Raw genomic sequence first — 21,089 nt, 5'->3', positions numbered from 1 at the left:
GGCACGGTATGCCAGAGACCCGGGTTCGAGTCCTGGTCGAGCCTGCATATTTCGCTGAAAAATTCTAGAAGATAAAATTATTGCACTTGACCTCTAGTCCTGTCCGGTCTAAATTCCTCACCGAACTTTTAAGATCAACATACAGTACATCTGCGACTATCAGGCACGTTTTAAAAATAATTTCTGTATAATTATGCCCTGTTCACTGCATCACTGGTCGGTACCACTCATGTCTGCGAACAGCTCTTTTTTTAGTAATGTGAAATCATAGTTGAGGATTTAACTGACCAACACATATCTTGAAAACTGTTGACATGCTAGCGTATCAATCCATAGGATTATTCTTTATTTTATTTTAATTTTCTCTAGAAGCTTCAATTCATCAAGGTTCATCCACTTGTGTACAACAGCTTTCCACTCCTCTCAGGTATTTGAATTATGCACAGTCGAGTGTTAAGCAGACTTCCACTTCCTGATATATTGAAGCTACAAGGTTTACAACAGGTAAACAAGCAGTAAGCTGTTTACAATAATAGGAAGGTAAAAACTCACGTATCAGCGTATAGGAAGTCTCCACGGACTGGGGTTTAGAGGAGCGGACAGACTGGCAGAGGACCCACTTTTCGATTTGATTAGAGACAGGCAAGAGCACTTTGGGGATTAGAGAAGAACAGCAGTCTGCCTGACTTAGGTGAACTACCTACCAAGCCTGGAGAAAGGATAGTTTCATTTTACCCTTAGATATTAACTTCATCATCATTATTCTAAGTCTAGACAGGTATTTATCCTAATCCTTACCATGTATGAGTCGGGGTTCAAGGTTCTAAAATCCAACGAGAGACTATTTGCCATTTCTAGTTGCTTAAGGTATTTTATTTCAGTTGTGCCTTTTGCTGCCAAGCATTTAACTGGTCGTTATGACAAGTGCTCTCATCATTAATGAGGATGAATGATGATTAGCTACATCACCCATTGGGAGTGGCAGGTTCGATCCCATCCTTCATTAGAATGATACGCTAGTAAAGGAAAAACAGTCTGTCCTCTCATTGAAAGTGTAAGTGACAATTCTTGAGCATTATTGGTTAATGTGATATGAAAAAAATAATAACTATCAACACATTATGCTTATTCATTGTGTTACAGTAACTAACCCCAATACAGATATTCAGTGTTCCTTGTAATAATTACCCATGTTTATATGTATCATAAGAAAAGAGTACAGCGCATGAAGGCCTTGTTCTATAGGGGTTCATTTTCCAACCGAATATGATCTTGCCATTTAACTTCATTGTTTTCCCCTTTGATTTATTTAAAACCTGTCCATATTTCACAGTTCTCTAACCACTGATAACACCATTAAGCTTTGTTTCCATGATAATCAAAAACTCTATATGCTGACCAAGGCAGATTTTTTTTAAAACATAAACTAAACGTTACGTTTCAACCTTCTAGCAAGGTTGTCTTCAGACTCTGTACCAAGTACAAATGAAGGTTTCCCGGTGTTCAAGCAGGTGGCCTTCTCCTGTCAACTGTTGTTTCACCTGACAGGCGATTTAGATGAACATTTCCTTTCATCTGTAACGTGCTTAGACTTCTTACCTCACGCTCTTTTTCCTTATCCTTTATTTCTTCATTCCTATCCCTTCTTTTCTCCTCCTTCGCTCTTGTCCTTTCCACTCTTTCTAGCACCTTCTTTCATTCTTTGTTTATCTTCAGTCCTCCATTTCAGTTCATTGTGTCTTCTTTCCCTTTCTTCTCTATTTCCTTGGCCTCCTTCAACTTTCTCACTAGTATTCTCTTCCCCCTTCCTATCTGCTTAGCCTCATCCCACTCTATGTCATGTCCTGTTTCTCTCGTGTGCTTAAATATCGCATTTCTCTCTACCTTAAGTCGTACATCATCCCTATGTTCTGTCAACCTGTCTTTCAGCCTCTTCTTTCTGCCTTGGTCAGGATATTGAGTTTTTGGTTCTCTAACCACGTCCTCTAATTCAGTTATAACATCTACCTATTATTCTTAGAGCAGACACAACATCTAGATCTGCTCTGTCCATAAGCCCCCATTGTATTCCCTCTTCTCTTTGCCCTTGCGGTTTTCTTCATTATTACATCTATTTTACCAAGAGAAAGATAAGGAGTCATGGGAAACATCCCTGTCATACTCTAGTTTCTCTTCCAAAAGGTTCTGATGCTTTTCCCTCATTAATAAATACATTTTATATTGACCATACGATCTTGAGTTATGCTCTCGATCTTGTTAATTATGCAACATATTTCTATTGCTACAGAATCGAAGGCCCTGTCAAAGTCTATTATAATTTGCTAACTTATACACTACCCATATTCTTACAACGACTATAAATGTTTAAAAATGCATTTATGTGAGTGATTTAGCGTACAGAAAACAACATGGCCAGTGACGGTTTAACGTGGGTGCTATTGAGGCTGCAGCATTAGGCCCATTCCTGAAATAGGCCCAGATGAAAACAGACGAAAATTTTCCGAAAGCTGAACAGTTTTCTTTTGCTATATTAACCTGAAAATAAATCTTAGAATGAATTTTGGAGCCCCAATTTCGGACACAGCGTTACTTATTATACAATTACTATTATTCTTTGCGCTGTGACGTAACTATAACGTCGTTGTGTTTATTGTTCACCGAAGATTTCAAGTTAATGCTATCAGTTTCACGTTAAACAGTTTACTTAGTAATTTAGCTGCGTTTTTTTTCAATATCTTGGCGATTGTTTCCACTTTATTCTTGTTCGGTAAGTGCGACGTAGCATCAGGCCCAATTTCGTCTTAATCCGGCCCTGAACATAGCTCATTATTACTTTAGTTCTTCAGGGTTTGAATGACGACGCAGCTCTCTCTGTCAAAGGCAGAGGTTGGAATCAATATTTCAGTATGTGGCAAATACCAGATTTATTTCTCGGAATTTTGTTCCTGGAAGAAGACTGGGTAATCTGATCTCGCTTCTTCTTGTACTCCTTTTGGAGCTCTTTGACGAACGAAAATTAAAAAAACGAAAGAAATGGTTCACGAACATAAATAATTCATCTTTATTTTCTCTGAGCTTCTGTGTGATATTCTGCACGTCTGGGTCAAATAAGTATTATGGTTATTAATAGGGCTTGGAAGTTGAAGACCTATAAATTGCCAAAAAAAGACCTTAAAATATCAAAAAAGGAGCTAAAAACGGAAAAAAGGACGTATAAATGTGATCCAAATTAATTAATAACTTCAGTTCTAATTACATATTTAATGAATATGCGCGGCACCTCCTTATCTGACTTTGAGATCTTTTCAGGCGCGTGCTGAAAGCTTCAAAACAAGATAAAGTTGCCACTTACACCTTCCAGACAAGTTACGGTTAAAGGACCTTGTACCGTACCTGCTTCAGTCTTCCGAAAAAAATTTTCTCTCGTTTCAGGGATGGTTCAAATGTATATTAGTATATACCGTGCGTCCATTTCGATCTTCAGCCGAGAGATCGAGAGAAGCGTGGCGGGCGGCGCTGACGGAGATGCCGACATTTGCTGCCTGTAATGCCCGCTTATTTTTATGGACATATGCAGACATTTATATAAATATTGCAAAACGAGCACTAACCTGTGTTATAAGAGTACGGTTTTAATTTTAGTAGCTTAGTGGCTGTATGTGCCGATGATTTTGACACGCCCACCTGTTGTGAAACACGGCGTAGAGGTTTGTTTGGAGAAAGTTCTAACGCTGCACCAGTATCATCGAGTTTTGCTTCGGTTAGAATCCGTCGTTTTTGCTTAGGTGTTTTAAACTTTAACGATCTAGTTTCTCGTAATTTAAGGACAAGATGTCTAACCGTATCTCTGTGTGGAGTTGAAACGCATGGGAATTTCTGTACAAATTACCTACACACGTCTCGACACGAGTCTGTTTTCACGTACGTGTCATACATAAAAAAATCTTTGTTCTAACGTTCCAATCGTCTTACTGGCACAACACACATACACACTACAATAACACAAACAAGTAACTGCAAGTAACCAAGAATAACACTCTTGCGCACAGTACGAAATTAACACGCTCTTGGTTTACATTGCTCGCCACAATATTCACAACTCTGTCTTCATCTAGTCGCGAAGGAACAAAAAAACTCGAGCTCGGATATTTTGGATTGCAAGGAAGCTCACGAAAACCATTCACTTTTAACGGTTTCGTCTGCAGCGTAATCTTGATACAGTGTTGCACATTCGAAACCTCCAAACGATTCCCATGGCCACAAAACTCTTTCAAGGATATAAACTTAAGCAGGACGTTACTGGTCAAAACTATGATTAAAATGCTTTATTATCTGTGGCTCTTAACATCGTTTCTATAGCGTATTTATTTGTGTATATAAGAGCAGAACTTGGATGAATTACAGAAGAACTTTTGCGTGTTATAACACAGGTTAGTGCTCGTTTTGCAATATTTATATAAATGTCTGCATATGTCGATAAAAATAAACGGGCATTACAGGCCGCAAGTGTCGGCATCTCCGTCAGCGCTGCCCGCCACGCTTCTCCCGATCTCTCGGCTGAAGATCGAAATGGACGCACGGTATATATATATATTTGTTATTTCTTTACTACAGAAAGGATGTTTAAGAGAGATGAACTGATGATGATTCGAATTGAGAATGGACAGTAAAACCTAGTCGAAAGAGATGAAGTTGCATAAAAAAGCCTTTAAGACTTAAAAATAGGCTAAAAAAGGACCAATAAGCCAAAAAAACCGCCGAAAAAGGCAAAAAAGGACAAATAAAACTCACCTTTTTGTGGCCTACAATGACCCAAAATGAACATATATTATGTTGGGCCTCGTCTTCGGACTCTAGGAAAAAAAAAGGAATTTTCCTCAACTCCCGAGACCTAGTTATTAATAATGCGCTATAGAAAGGGATGGAAGTTCTCCAAAATCATATCTTCATCTTAACAAAATAACGGTGAAATAAAAACTTAAATATTGGATAATGAGAACAGCAGATTATTAGAGAATATTGTAGATCTTGAGAATAACATTACAAAAAGTTTTGCTCTCTCAAAGTTTAAGTTTTGTCACGCTACGGGCGTACGCAAAGGAGGGGTTGATGGGGCTAGAGCCCCCTCCGAAATTTTGAAGAAATCAACATTTTCAAATAAAAGCAGCGAAGAGAGATAAAAACCAGAGTGGTAAATGCATCGTGGCATATCCATTCGGTTTCAGAAATATTGACCCTGGCAGACCTTGTCAGCTCCTGCTGAGAAATGTGTAGGATAAGCTTTTTACGGGAACTGGTAAGAACACTGGCCTTTGGGGTAGAGGTGACGAGAGGCCAAGCGAGGGTTTAAATAGGTGCGCATGGGAACGACACGAGGTCTTTTTACTTGGAATCATCGGAGAAGCAGGAGCTATTGGTCTGTTTTCTAAACCGAACAGGGTAAGCTAGTCTACACCCTTTATCTGCCATTCGCATTGCTCACTTCAGTCTAAACCGAATCATGAGTTTATTTTAATGTTAATTTAGATAATTGTACCTGGCCCGTTCAGGGCTGTCTGTCTCTACCATCAACAATATTAATCGGGAGGGGCAAGTTACATCCCTATTTAAGATCCCCGCGTTCATGTTGGAACGCTACGGCATACCTCTCTTAAAATGATCCACGATTCGCATTCTTGAGAGTGGAAAGTTCTAAAAATAGGAAATATACTATGTATGCCACCCCCCTAAAAAGCCTCTATGTACAGCCCCTCCAGAAAAAAAGTCCTGGGTACGCCACTGCCTCCGATTACCATTTTTGAGAGTGGAAAGTTCAAAATATGCGAAATGTCTTATTGTTTTACAGCTTCCCTAGCAAGCAGCTGTATTTCATTGGCAACGATTTTTATAATCAATTTTACATTATGAACTTGCACGTACCACCACCCGTACAGAAATTCCCAAGCCGGTGCTACGGACACTGTTTTGTTCAATCATGGATTTTCTGCCTTTTGCAGTCAACCCCCATTGTGTTTACAGTGTCCTGTAAATGGGAACCTACCGTCGCTTGACAAACACACTGCGTCAGGATTTCGGGAGAAAATGGACAAGTCGTGTCGGCGGTGGGAGAATTGCTTCTGCCAAAGTGTCGACGCCAAAAAAAGGGGGGGGGGGAAATAGTACAGGGCCCGAATCGAATTCAAAAACGTTCCGAAGCTGATGGAAGTTACATTGTTTTATCTTTTTCCTGTAACGAGAAACGCAACCGACGCTGGCAACAATACCGTTGCAGAAATACTGACAAAAAAGGGCATTTATTGAGCAGTGTTGCCAACGTCTTAACGAATTTGAACCGTGCATGTAATTTCAGTCAAACGGATCATATTATTGTCTCCTGAACTGAACCAGGTACAGCACAGCTTTAGTGCGCAACTGTTGGAAGAAGAAGAAGAAGAAAAAAAGACGACGACTTTCACTTAAGGTGAGGAGTTACAGTTACGCACCATGTGTGCATTTATTTCAGTATCGTCGGCATTAGAAATGCTACTAAAAAAAATCTGGGCGTATGCAAGAGTATGAATTTCTCCCCATGTTGCAAGTGAAGGCGATTTTTATGTCGATTATTAAGCTAGACACGATACTTGAAAAATATGATGATTGAGAATTTTCAGAATCCCATGTATTCCTTATGGAGGAAAAAATCAACAACTTCAAATTGCAGCTAATCAAATGGAAGTTTCGACTTTGCCGTCGGTCAAAAACTTCATCAAACTGCCCTCTTTCCGTTGATATATTTTCTATACCATCTAAAGTTTCATATTCCCAAGAGAACAAATCAAATAATACGCCCACAAGCGCAATGCATTTCTCCTTGCCTCCTACGGCCATCATGGCAGTGTTGCCAAACCTGAGCTAAAGGTAAGAGGGGGGTGTGGCGACGCAACCAATATAACATTATTTTCCTAAACAGTATACAAGATATGCTTACATAGAAAGATTTTTTTTTTGTATACGGATGGATTAAAAAAACAAAGTAGTCAATATACTTTCAGAGGTATGCGCTTATGCCCTCGTACCTGAAATTTAACCCAGGGCTTCAGTTCCGCTAATTTTTTTTACGGATTCCCCCGCTTTTCTTTGATTCATCCTTTATTTTCCATTTTTTATTACAATAATTCACTGTGACATTGGCATGAATGCCCCAGGGCCAAATGTGTTCGGTTTTCCTGAACAAAGTTGGTTTTACATCATTCTACAAGGTAAGAAGATTAATATAAAGGTTAGTAATAGTAGGAAGTAAAGAAGTGTTAGTGTTTAACATTTATATTATTTATGAACACAGATACGAAATTACATAAGTGTGTAATTGGGTGGGTAATGTTTTGTTAGGATACGTTTTATTGTGTGTCGTGTGCATTAGTGTTGATGGATGAGATGAGGGATAGACATTAACACGATTCTATGAATGTTAAGCAGGGTCTATGTTCTAGTATGTTATGTTTGAGATAGTGAGAGTATTATTGGCTTTGAGATGCAAATATTAATACTTGGAAGGGATATGAAAGAACGAGTGGTGCTTGATGCAGGGAGATTTGCGGGAGACCAGCAAGAGTTGGTCGGACTGGGATGAACATCGGTACGACGGTTGGTATCCGGGACATCATCAGGAAGGAAAGAAGTAGGGACGGATTTCCTGGGAAGTATCGGGTACTTTAGTACGTTCGGTAGTGGAAATATGGAGAATTGTCAAGAATCAGTGAGAGAAGTTTGCAGAGTGTTTAGTAACGAGAATAAAGAAGGGGGTGTAAGATTACAGTTTAAGAAAGAAACGAAAAAGAGAAATCTGGGATAAATTAGGCAACCAATATAACTATAACGTCACGTCCAAAATGCATACTCATGGCAAAAGTTGATCTGTGGACCGGAGTCGGTGATGGCAGTGATGCCCCAGTTCACGGCCAAACGAGTGCACGAAAGAGCCAGATCCGGCCCCAAAAGAGCTAAGTTGGCAACACTGCCGCGGAGGGAAGAGCCTGGCGGAAACTGTCCCGCATGCTTTTAAAGTAATGTTCAATATATCCAAACCCGGATTTATATATGTAGTGAATCAAGGCTAACAACTATGTCAAATCACTACATTTTCAATTATAACTTTTAGACCATGTTGTGTCAGACGCTGGCTTACGGCGGTGGTAAGTGTTGCCATTGAATATTTGCGCCATAGATTTAGGCAACACACATAGCACCTTGCAGGAAAGGGATCATTTCAGGTTTTAGGTGTCGAATTTTTATTTGCCGGTAACTGTACGCTCCCAGAAGAAAAATTTGATGGATAAACTCCTGGATGAGAACGAGAATGACACAAATTAATTCATACACGATTATTAACAACAATAAACCAATAGCGGAAAGAATATTAACCAATTTACCTTAACTAATACATTGGTAGCTATCCAATTGTTCTAAAGCTTCAGTTTCAGATTGGTTAGGATTACTGTCTCAATGTAGCGTCAAGTTGTATTGAGACTCAGAATACAAAACAGAACATTTCTTGTGTTATCAATCAAATTAATACCATTGATATAGTCTTTGCAGAGATTCGAAGAAACGATGTGGAATGAAAGAAAATTGTTCACGATAATTTATTAAACATATCAAGACACCTACATAGAAACACAGACAATGTGTTTGGCCATTGTTAATTTTCTTTTACGTGACCAAAGGGCTATTTTGCATGTTAGTAGGGTCGTAGTTACCCTAACCCATTCAAATATCTATACTTATGATTGCTCATAGCTCTAATGAAGCACAAGCTCTAACAAAGGCACTAGCAGATACGATTGAGAGGAGGTCAGCGTGAACTTACCCCTACAGAGTTTTTTTTTGTAGTTAATCTTGTTCTAATGAGACACTAACGAAATGTTTTACAGCAGTTTAGAACACTAACGCAACACTGACGGTTTTCACTGATTACGTGAAATGAGATACGTGAAACGTGATCTGTCAGCTTCAATATTCGACATACAACTTCAGTCCGGAATCCCGTCTTGTATGTCAGATTTTGCAGGACCGTTCTTTCAGTAAGATTATACATCCGTAAGGGCCATGAAATTACGGTACTGTCATGACTCGCTAGAGAAAGCTGGGTACAGTTTTAGGGCCAACCTATACGTGGAGCCTTGGGGTCCTATTGTGCCTATACGCGTAACAAAATATCCGATTTCCAAACGTTCATTTTGTATTTATTTTCTCAGTATCTACTATTATTGACTTAACAATCTGGGGATCGAGTTATAATTTAAAATACTGTTGTTAGATGTCGCATAAGGTAAGAAAAATTTAAATGCATTATGTTGAGACCTATTCTCCGTTCTGAAAATGCATCAATGAACTAAAATAAAGATATAATTACTGAAGAAATACTAACTACGTATTAGGCTCAAGAAGACCAAAAATGTGATGCCACTTACCAGCAGCGAAATAAGTTGCGTATGTTACGATTACATTTCTGAGAATTTTAAATTTGAATTTTTTATCCTGTTAATTATATTATAGTAATTTCTTACCAGTTCTATAGTTTCTCTAGGATTAAAGCACACCAACGTGAAACTCGTTGACAGATCCCTCTTAAATGCAACGTTTTCAGCTGAACAGTGGCGGTGAATAGGAGGGCAGTTGCTCTCCCATGTTTGGCCACTTTCGCTCGCGCACTATGCTAAACCTGCTACCTATCTGATAAGGCCCGAACACCTCTCACTCGTTTATTCTGTTAATTTTAGCATTGATACTTACCTATTCTGCATTGCGGAAGATTCTTTAAGGTGAAGTTATGCCTTTTTCCATAAAATAGTGTCAACTTTTCATATTACGAGTCATTATTTGTCTTCCTTGTTATGCTTGGGTAACAGACAATATGGCGTGCACTCGTCATGAATCATCGCGCGTCGTGCTTGTGTTTTGTCGATTTGGAGTAGATATGCAGTGTTTCAACCTTCTTAACCGAAAAATACCTACTTTCGTGTTCATTATGTCATCACAAACCATTGACGGATAGACCCAAAAACCATTCACGATAGCCCCAAAAACAATCCACGATAGCCCCACGAACCATTGACGGATAGCCCCAAAAAACCATTGACGGATAGCACCAAAAACCATTCACGATAGCCCCACGGACCATTTCCGGCAATGTTAGGTTAGGTCAGGTTAGGTTAGGTAAGCATAGTTTTAAAAAAATCTCGTAAAAAAAGGCACGTTTGGAAACACTGGCGAGACCGCATGACTTTCGACGCTCGCGCCATCTGCACGTACACAATGGAAACAACGGCCTAATGTTACAGAAGATGCAAGTTCCTTACGTAACAAGTGATTATTTCTTATTCTGCAGCATTCTATGGTGAAGTTTACAGTTTCCGCGAAATAAAATACCTCCAAGAACTTTGACAATGCTACAGAAACTGATTTCAGTAAGCAGTTTCTCCTGTAAATTTGAAGAAATCCGTTCGGGCGATATCGCATATTTACCCTAAACCTTATCTACCAAGGGAAAGTAAGCTGTCCTTGCTGCCCAGTTTTGGAACCCAATCGCCGCCACTGCAGCTGAATATAATTTACGACAGTTGGCGTTACAAATCGAACGAATTCATCTTAGCTCCACACACTTTCTAAACAATGCATTATAATTCAGAGCTTTTATTTTCAATTCTAGGCCAATATATGCCCTAACAATTGCTCGGGTACCAAATTACAATTACATGTTGAGTCTGCCTGTGCATAAAGTGGACTTTAATAAATCTTTTTTTTTTTTGCCAAGAAGTAATAAAATCGAAGCTAATTTTATTTTATTACCGTTATGTTAGAATTAATTTGCAATTTTTGGTTATGTTACTTCTCTTCTCTAACACTTTAGGTTAATCGAAAATATGAGTATGAAAAAAATGTGCAGCGCAGGATCAAACACAGACCACTGGGTGCGAAGCAAACGCTCAGAAAATGTACTAATGAGTTTTTTTCGTACCATTGCTATAAAACGTATTATTACATACATACAATTTACCTTTCCAATCATAGATTGCTCCACAGCGAGTTACGTCCTTAAATAGTATGCAATCATTCATATTAGTACGTGGCGTGGGTTGCCTGTCCTCCAGGATAAAGGTTAAGAATGATCCTATTTGATTCTATTGTTCTTGCCACTTTCCACGATGTACTGACTGGCCACAATTGAAGTTGCCTTACTCAGAGCACTCTGGAGCCAGTTCGAAGCAACAGATTGCGCTGAAAGGTGGTGTAGAGGCTATAGAGACCAAGGAAAGCGAATGCTAACGAGGAAAAGAAATACAAGGGTTGGATAAAAAGTAATGGCAACACTGGTATAATTGCTACTTGACTGTATTGGCAGAGAAGCACGTGTTACATTCCTTCAAAGTAATCGCCCCTCATCTCTACGACCTTCTGCCACACGTATGGAAGGCGTCGTGCACCGTCTGCGCGTCCATCTCTGTCGATGTCCCGCAGTGACCGCCCTATAGCACGTATGATGGCTTCGCGCGTGTCGTAGTGCTTCCCGCCCAGTGGTTCCTTCATTTTGGCAAAAATGTCGTAATCACACGGTCTCATACCGGTGAATACGGCGGATGTTCCAGTACCTCCCACTACCAGTTATGCAGGAGCGCCGTCACATTGTTCGCAGTGTGACACTTTGCATTGTCAAGCAGGATGATGGGACACCGTGCCAGAACGTGCCGTCGCTTCCTTCTTAATGCGAGACGAAGGTGGTGTTGCAAGAAGGTGCAGTAGTAGGCTGCGTTGACCGTCTGCCTAAGAGACGTTGTTGTTCTTGCCTAAACATATTGTTAGGGCGCTTGCACTCTCGTCCTCTGCTTCAAAGCACTGCTGTTTTTGACTGAATAACATACAATCGCTCCCACTCACTATACTTCCTCGTCTGACATTCCTTTATCAACCACGAAACGGTTGTGGCGCTGTGACTCGTCCCTTTCACGGGACAGCAGTGTTGCCATTACTTTTTATCCAACCCTTGTAGTTCAAATTGTCACCACTAGGTGCAAAAGTGGCGCTTAGAATTAAATTACCCCTACTCAGACCCCTCTGGAGCTTGATGGAAGCAACGGATTGCGCTGAAACTTGGTATAGAGGCTATAGAGACCAAAGTTAAACGAATGCTGACGAAAAGAAAAATAGTACAAATTTTCACCACCAGGTGCAAAAGTGGCGCTTAGAATTAAATTACCCCCACTCAGACCCCTCTGGAGCTTGATGGAAGCAACGGATTGAGCTGAAACGTGGTGTAGAGGCTAGAAAGACCACGGGTAAGCGAATGCTGACGAGAGAAAAATAGTTCAAATTGTGACCACCAGGTCGAAATGTGGCGCTGAAATCTCGCGCACAGTGAACAACATTACAGCAAACGCTTAGTGCGACCATTGATCACACTGCCTTAGGCTTTCAAAGGATCATTTAAATTGAAAGGGCACATATTGAACCCTGCTGTACCGATATAAACTGAAATTAGTGGTAGTTGTTACTTCAGCGGTACATTTCAACCTGGTGGCGTCAATTTGTACTATTTTTTTAAATCATCATTCGCTTCCCCATGGTCTCCATAGTCTCTGTACCCAGTTTCACCTCAATCCATTGCTTCGACCAAGCTCCGGGCGGCTCTGAGTAGGGGGAATTTATTGTAAGCGCCACTTTGCATCTGGTGGTGAAATTTTGAACTATTTTTTTCGTCAGCATTCGCTTCTTTCTTGGTCTCTCTAGCAAATATCAAGCTTCAGCGTAATCCGTTGCTTCGAGTAATATCCAGGGGTCTGTGAGAAGGGGGAATTTAATTCAGAGCGCCACGTTTGCACCTGGTGGTGAAAATTCGATTTTTTTCGTCAGCATTCGCATGCACTTTGTCTCCATAGCATGTACACCAAGTTTCAGCGCAATCTGTTGTTTCAAACGGCTCCAGAAAGCTTTGAATAAGACAATATTAATTGTGGTAAGCCAGCATGTACCTAAAATGTTTTTTTTTTTTTTTTTTGTTAAAGATTCGAACTACGGGGTTCCCCTGTAAATCTCGAACTTTTCGATTACCATTCGATACTCATTGAGGTTTCGAAGAGTTGTAGGAGTTGTGAGAGAAGATATTGTGGCCCCCGGGAAAATTGAGGTTGTGACGTATCCTTGTGAATCCCTCTTCTCAACAACAAAGAAGCCAATCAAGGAAACCGATAGAATGCAGTTCTTAAAGGAATAGCAATAATTGAGTGAAAAGCGATACCGAACATGGAGAAGAAAATACACAATTATATGGAAACGTCTTTCCCATCGTGACATGCTCCCAGATATATTTTATTAAAAAGTCTGTTCTAATTATTGAAACCTGCTGAATTGCTGTGGCTTAAATTTAGAAGCTGGATGGATCAAGTTCTCGTTAAAGGCGATTCATTACTTGAGGTTAGGTCAGGTTTCAAGACCATTTCAATTGCTGAGCTTATGCCTTGGCACAGACTATTGAAACAAGTTTCTGAAGAGCCTGCTTAAAGTGATAAAGTTTCCACTAAATGAAAATGATGAAATGTGTATCAAAATTTTCCTTTTCTACATATTTTCTTAAAGTATCTGGTTCTGGCGTACATTATAAAAATAGCAGAAACAAGGTAACCTGTGCTAGAAAGTATTTTAGTGTTTAGTGACATTGTATTTTCGCGATACGCGAAATCGCAAAATGTGAAAAAAAAATGCAATTTTGAACATTCTGGACGTAACTACACCCCCATGATGAAATATGCATGAATTTTATTCGCGAAGTAATGCGAAATGTGTGTTTTCCACGAAATGAACGCTTTTTCGCGAAATAACCGTGAAATATCATCAAATTAAGTAGAAACCACGCAAAAACAGGCAATCGAGGTTGTGCGCGCAAACTGTCGATTTGTAGCGAAAGGTTTGCCTAAAGTCTCCTACCACTTGCAGCTGAAGAACGTTTTATCTTCCATCACATCAGGAAGACGCTGCAAATTGGGATTTCCCATGCACATAATCTCGTTCGAAAACTTCGCTCCCTGTCAAGCTGCATTCCTTTCTTCCCCCGAATGCCTACTCAACTTCCAGTTTCATTGAACTTGCTAGCTGTAGCAGCGATACGATTAGTTTTTTTTTTTCCACCGCTGGTATATACCGCTGATCTAACATTTTATTTACCGCTCTCCTCAGTTTTTATTTACCATAAATTTGTCTTCCTACTTATGAAACTATCTAACCTAGTTTTTCCCTATTTTTATGGGAAGCAGGAACATATCAAGTTATCTACCTTGCCTCGTTCTCGCCCTAGGGATCGTTGAGTGCCTGAGCTTGTTTGTTGATTTGATTTGATTTTTGTTATTTAGCGTCTCGTTTCTGCCACTTTTCGCTGTTATTGATTATATTATGAATTTGACACTCACGAAGAACACCTATGCCCCGACCGGGATTCGAACGCGGGACCCCTGACGTCATAGTGCGCTGTGGTAACCATTCCGCCACGAAGGTTGGCTGAGCTTCTGTGTTGATGGTTTCCCGGAAAATCAATCCTGCTCGAAAGTGTTCAAGTTATCTCAAGCTAGGAATAAGTTTACTGAAAGTAAAATCCACAGAGTGTAAATATCTATAGGTTGTTTCTACTCATAGGACGGGAGCTCTATATGCTGGCAAGGAAAGTGGGGAGCGGACCAACCAGACAACAGCGGTGGCGCCGAGAGTTACGACGTCGAGGGGAGGTACTACTACGTGCACCTCGTTCTACAGGCTGCTGCGTTTCTTATCGAGCTGGATTGGTCGCTACCCCGCTCGCCACTTCCCTTGCCAGCATGTAGAGCGCCCGCCGTAAGACAGTACAAGAACCTTAGTGAATCTATTTATGTACGTGCAAGAACAAAATGCACTTAGAATAATATAACAAAACAATCATACGTAATAATACCTGAAGACAGTTCGTCTAAACCAAATACATTGTATGTCTACGTACAATATATTTGAGTAGACCGCGACAAGAATTATAAAGTTTTTATCACCACCGATGTTAAAAAACAGGCGAGAAAGAGATAACAAACCTTGCACAGCTATTGTTTCAGGATACATTGATTGAACTATAGAAGATTTTACAAATAATAGTCAACTGTAGGTTCACAAGAAACTCTTGTGTGAAGGTGTTAAATTCTAAAGAAACTACAGAATTATAATGAAAAGCACAAGTAAGGTCAGTCTGTACCTGAGCATCACAAATCATTTTATTATATGCAAAGATAAAAATATTCCGTATTGAGAGAAATGTAACGACGAGATATTTAAATGCACATAAGAAACGACATCTAATTCAGATTAATACTGGAACAATCCAGAGAAAATTAGAAACTACAATGAAACCATGAACAGGAACATTGCTGATGTTGTAATGTAGTGATTAGCTACTAATATAATTCTTGTTAGTGGTGCTATCTAGTGACAAGAATTGAAGGAATTACTGTATTTACACACTACCTCAAGAAGGGCTCCTCATGGCAGAATCAGTTTCGAAATATCTTAAATGCATATAAATCGAGTTGTACAGTAACATATACTTCTGGATTGTAACTATCATATCGACTTCCCAAAATATTAATGTTGTTCAAATTGGTCTCGTTGATAATTTTCTTTAGCAATTTTTGTCACTTTTAAAACTGTGTAGAATGTTGCTTTTAGATTCAGGAACGAAAGTATTGTCATGACCTGCCCTCTACCGGTACAGCACAGACCTACATCGGCAACATTGATTTTGAAGCTACGGAATGGCAAGTAAGCCATTAAGAGCTCTCGGCTCGTCTCGACTCGGCACACTTCGGATCAGTTCGACACATGGGCTGAGCTGTTGGAATGCCTCTCCGAGAATTAAAACCGGTTTCAACCACCAGCTATTTGCCTTGAATAGCCAGTACCACCTAGACCACGCTCCATAACCACTTCTTCTCTTCCGGTGAGGATAGCTACTCTACTGCTTATAGGAAGCAGTGAAGATCGTCTGTACTGTTTGCAACTATCGGTCAACAACCAAATAGTGGTGACATATGGACCACAGACTTGGACATGCGTTCGGGCAGACGAACTCCTACGGAGATGGGAAAGAAGTGTACTAATTAAAATATACTGTTCAGTAAATGCCAATGGAAAATAGCGATCAATGATAAAATCAGGTCTCCCGTATAAGAAACACGACGTCTATGTAACTTGGGAAGGGTCTGAGGACCTAAGAAGAATATGTATAAGAAGATGGAGGAGCAGAGCAGAGGATAGAAGAGAGTACGAGTGACCAGACCCGTAGCAGCCAAGACGTAAGTACATCAACAATGAATAACATGTGACCATTGTAAACGCCGTAACAGCTACTAATTATTCATATGAAACGCCCCCAGAAAGTAACATCTGTTGGTCACGCGAAATATCACTATCCCTTCACCTGTCCGCACATGCAAGCTGTAAATCTGCATCACGTGGTGCGTAACGACATTTTATGGCACATCTAATTATTACAAATGTAGCTTACACATGTAAATGCGAGGGAGAATTATCTCTCCTTGCACTAGAGTGTTAATATCACACACGCTGGTGTCATAACATGAATATACAGTATGCTGCATTTGTGTACAGTGTAAAGCAGGTTTGAGCAATTAATTTGCATTTGTGAAGGTCGTTGAGCGCTCCGTGCAGTATGCAGTAGTTTCCCTGCAACGCGATAAGCGGATTTTAATAGCACACTTTCGGTGCCAACTTCTACAATCGCCTTAGAGTTAGGCAACACGCATAACGTCTTGCAGGGTAGCAAATATCTCAGGATCTAGGTGTCCCATTTTTATTGCCGGTGACTGTACCACAAGGTCAGGAAGCAGCCCAGCAGTAGTGTGGCAGCCGTTTGTTTCACTGCGGGAAAAGGCGTCAATGTTACGAACCACCTATGTTTGTTCTGCCATGATTACAATGCAACACTGTACTGTCGTATCACAGTACACGAACGCGACCGACGAAGCCTTCTGCTCCCTCACGCCCTCCCTTCCGCCCCTCGTACAACTCGACAGTACCGTTGCTCGCTCTACAGTTCACACGTGCACACGAGAGCGCTCTTGCATATGTAAGGCGAGTTGCCCAGGCTTGCGTGTTAGCATGGGCTGTGTTGGATGGTATGTTTTGTTATCTAATTGGGAATGGACCTACAGTTTTAAAGTGAGATCGGAACCACTATGTCCTGCTTTCCCTTAGTACCGATACCGGGACACCTTGATTACAAGGTGACGAGGAGACCATTCTTGTTATAGGGCGACCAGAAACAAAAACACATTCGGCTAGAAGCTTTCGCGCATCTTGGTCTTCATCCGTTCAACTCGGGTCATAAGGAAGCCTGCTCCACTCTACCCCTCCCCTCTACGCAGGTGTAAGATGCAAAGGACAAACGGGTCTGCGCCAGTTTTTTTTGCCTGTGGTCTCACTATACCTCCTATCTTATTCAACTCGATTGCAAGGTGACTTTCTATCATGAATTACGGTCTCACATTTGCAGGCCATGCATAAACTATAAATAAAATATAAAAATTCAATAATATGTGAGCTAGTGTGTAAAAAGTAACTGCTACTACTACTAATCCGACACATATTACACTAAAGTTGCCTTTCTAAGGAAGTGAAGGACATTACAGCTAACCCGTATGTATATTTTGTTTACACTTTACTAATTTGAAGAACATTCGGAAGGAAAGAAATGAAGGAGAAATAGCGCTTCCTGTTGATAACATAAACAATCTTTCAGTGGGGAGTAGAGACAATGATCTTAAAACCACAAACATCCTTAAAATCCTTGATTACATTATCAAATGATTAATGAAGTAAAACTATATTTTGGTTAGTTTGCGTCACTTTTCTATCTCGAGGGTTAATCGCGAAGAAGTGAAAATTTCACCTAAACATTTACGGCCTGCAGACCGTATAAATGATGATAACGTTGTCGCAACGAAAGTAATATCTCGCAAGCATTAAGTCGTCTAACTGCTATAAAAAGGAGAAGGAAAAACGTACTGAAATGAACGTGTAGAAGATGACAAACTCGAACAGGTGTTCTCGGGTTAAAAGCCAGGTTAAATCGGCCTTAGCCAATGAGAACACCATGATCCAGAGCGAGCCAATAGGAAGACAGCGTCCAAGCTCCGCCACATCATATGTATAATCAATCCTACACTGGTCTCCATTTTTACATTCCCTGAAGCTGAGAGCAATGTATGCGCTCGAAATGTTGGAAGCTAACGCCGATTTAACCTGGCTGGTAACCCAAGAACACCTGTTCAAATCACGTCGCCAGGAAAGCTACAATTCCTAGATGACAAACTATCTTGCAGCAATATGTCTCCAATTCGCAATCCAGGTAAATTAAATTCGATCTTAGTCACCATGTAGCATGCTGTCGTTTACTTATCTGACGTCATTTATGAGTATAAACAGGGGGAAAAGCGATTTTAAGAACGAAATGAAATTGGTTCATCCAATTTTCCAATTCGTTGGTACATGCAAACTTTTCCAAGTTAAATTAATTGACGGTGTGTTTGTTCATGATCAACTTTTCGCTTATTAAGTGTAACTTAAACTCGTAACTGTACTATGTGCGAGGAAATGTTCGTGATTTACGTTAGAGGCACCATTCCAACTGCACCAAACTCCTCATTCACTACTATTCAACTTACTCTGATATAGAAGGAGGCTAAGTGGTTTATAGAGACAGGTTGTATATAGGATTCGGACGTTGCTGATTTTGGCATTAAAATTATAAAAATATATATGTAATAAGAAATCACTGCACAAATATTATTAATACAAGCTTGAATGTTCATAAATTATATGTCTTAGTAGTTGATATTAAATATTAAATTAAATATTTTGTCACAACTTAATCTTTGGCGCTCTAAACTATTGAAGATACGAAAAGAGTATGCTGTGGAATTTTTTAAATTTAAAATTTTGAATTTATATAACTAAAATGAAATAAACGGCCGTGAAGGGGCAAAATGTAGTTAAGAAATCTCAAAATTATAAAATTACAATAACATTTTTTTAAAGGAATACTGAAAAATAATTAGAGAGGCTAAAAGTGCAATAAAATCAAACCTAAAAGTGAATACTTTATGGTTCTAGCTATAGAGAAATGGCTACTATTATAGTCAGCGCCATCTTCAAGATAAAATGTTAAATAAAAAGGTAAAGCACAGTAGATAGACATTTTGGAAAACTAGGCAGGATTGTGGTTTGTTGTTCTTCCCCCTCCCCTCCAGCATTACTGAGCACCAACATTTTATGTGCGTCGTTCGATATTTTATTCTTATGCCATGGTTTGTGAAATTTACATCCTACAAATTTTGAAATGAGAAAACAATGGAAAGCTCATTAAAAAAATAATGCAGATAATATTGAAGCTACGTATTTTGGATTTTAGCAAACGTCTTGATGTCTGAAGAACATCTTTCAAATCGTAATCTTACTACTACGTTGGAAAACAGAAAATTTTAGCAGTGTAACCAGAATATACCTCTGCTAAGTATAAATTTCTCAGTCGTATATTCTGACTTTGTTGTGTACATGGCACCGTAGGCTTCAGCCTCCTTAATCTACACCTAGCTACACGCTCACACACTCTACTTCCGTGGCGGAGTGGTTAGTACAGCGCGCTACAACGCCAGTGGTCTCGGGTTTGAATCCCGTTCTGGTCATGGATGTTCTTTATGAGTGCCCCTTCATCAAAACCACTTATCCGCATCTTCGCGATTAGTCCAAAGTGGCAAAAAAGCGAAGTAAAATAAACCAAATCATTCAATCAGTCATATAGCGGAGGTGATATGATGAGCACCACACTCCGGTTGCCTTCACCCTCCAGTTATGCATTGATCAGAGGCTGGATGAAACCCAGAGCCACGTTATTGTTCGACAAAACTCACACTGTCTGAGAATCGAATTCGGATCTCCCACGTGGCAGTCAGACGCCCCATAGACAGCAATCCCCCCCTCAACTGACTTATTAACTCAAGTTCCTCCCCGGTGGAGTAATGGTAACGTCGTCGCCTTGTAATCAAGGGGTCCGGGTTCGGTACCCCGGTGGAGGAACGTAGTGGTTCGGATCCCATTTTAAAACTGGAGGTCCAGTCCCAGTTAGCCCAACTGCGCATAAAAGTGGACTTAACACAAAAAGTCATCAAATCAAGTCGAATGTGTTGAATAATTGGCCGCAAGATGACTCGAGAACTAAATCTAGTGGTTCGGATCCCACTTTAAAACTGGAGGTCCAGTACCAGTTAGCCCATCTGCGCATAAAAGTGGACTTAACACAAAAAGTAATCAAATCAAGGTGAATGTGTTGATTAATTGACCGCGAGATGACCCCAGAACTAAATCTAAGTAGCCACGTACACACCACAGCAACGCGAAAGTAGAAAAGGAAATAAGTTTCTCACCTGTTGCGGCAGCTCCACAGCACCGGACAGGCAGACCAAGCACAGGACAACGAGACCACCAGCCCTCATCTTTGGCCACTTCAAGTATGCTCTCCGCCAAGACCGCACGCGAGGAACTACGAGCCCGAGGAGGGGGGAGAAGAGAGAGTAAAAAGTTTTTCCGCGTTTAGACGGAACCGGCGTGGGTCTCGCTGCTGGGCGAATTGACGGAATGGGAAGTGGGAGAGCGACGCGCGCTTGTCTTATAAGCGGGGAACGTTGCCTAGCCCGCCCCCTTACCCGCGCTGCATCTCTGCCAGGCGGGTTGCGTCAACGCAGGATGACGATCCGAAACTTTCTGCCTCCGGACTCTGCAATTAGAGAGCGCGTTGGGCACGGCGCTTGGACGATGAAATTGTTCATTAAGCGTTCTTTCGCTGCAGCAATTGCCAATTCGACTTATTGCATTTCTCTAGCTTTGCGTCTCTTTCGCGCCTTTTCAGGCAAACCTTTGCGATGAGTAAGAATGATGATTCGATAAATTTGAATGAAAGGAACATCCATGCACAGGCCGGGAGTCTAACTCTGTACCTCGGTTGCATCACTTGCCTATCCTTTTTAAGTTTT

General features: G+C 40.4%; 1 protein-coding gene across 2 annotated transcripts in view; it reads right to left on the bottom strand.

Annotated features, from left to right (window-relative positions):
* Positions 1-20,683, bottom strand: part of LOC145978349 (corticotropin-releasing factor-binding protein) — a 129,927-nt gene extending 109,244 nt beyond the window's left edge. For both annotated transcript variants that reach the window (XM_083110943.1, XM_083110945.1), the window contains exon 1: positions 20,484-20,683. In XM_083110943.1, coding sequence (XP_082967069.1) covers positions 20,484-20,552 — 69 coding nt within the window. In that variant the 5' untranslated portion in view covers positions 20,553-20,683. The remainder of the gene's footprint in view (positions 1-20,483) is intronic.
* Positions 20,684-21,089: the final 406 nt, after the last annotated feature.

The sequence above is a fragment of the Lepisma saccharinum genome, chromosome 24 (assembly GCF_977018435.1).
Source record: "Lepisma saccharinum chromosome 24, izLepSacc3.1, whole genome shotgun sequence".
NCBI classification, from domain to species: Eukaryota; Metazoa; Arthropoda; class Insecta; order Zygentoma; family Lepismatidae; genus Lepisma; species Lepisma saccharinum.
This window is presented reverse-complemented; position numbering and strand designations above follow the sequence as displayed.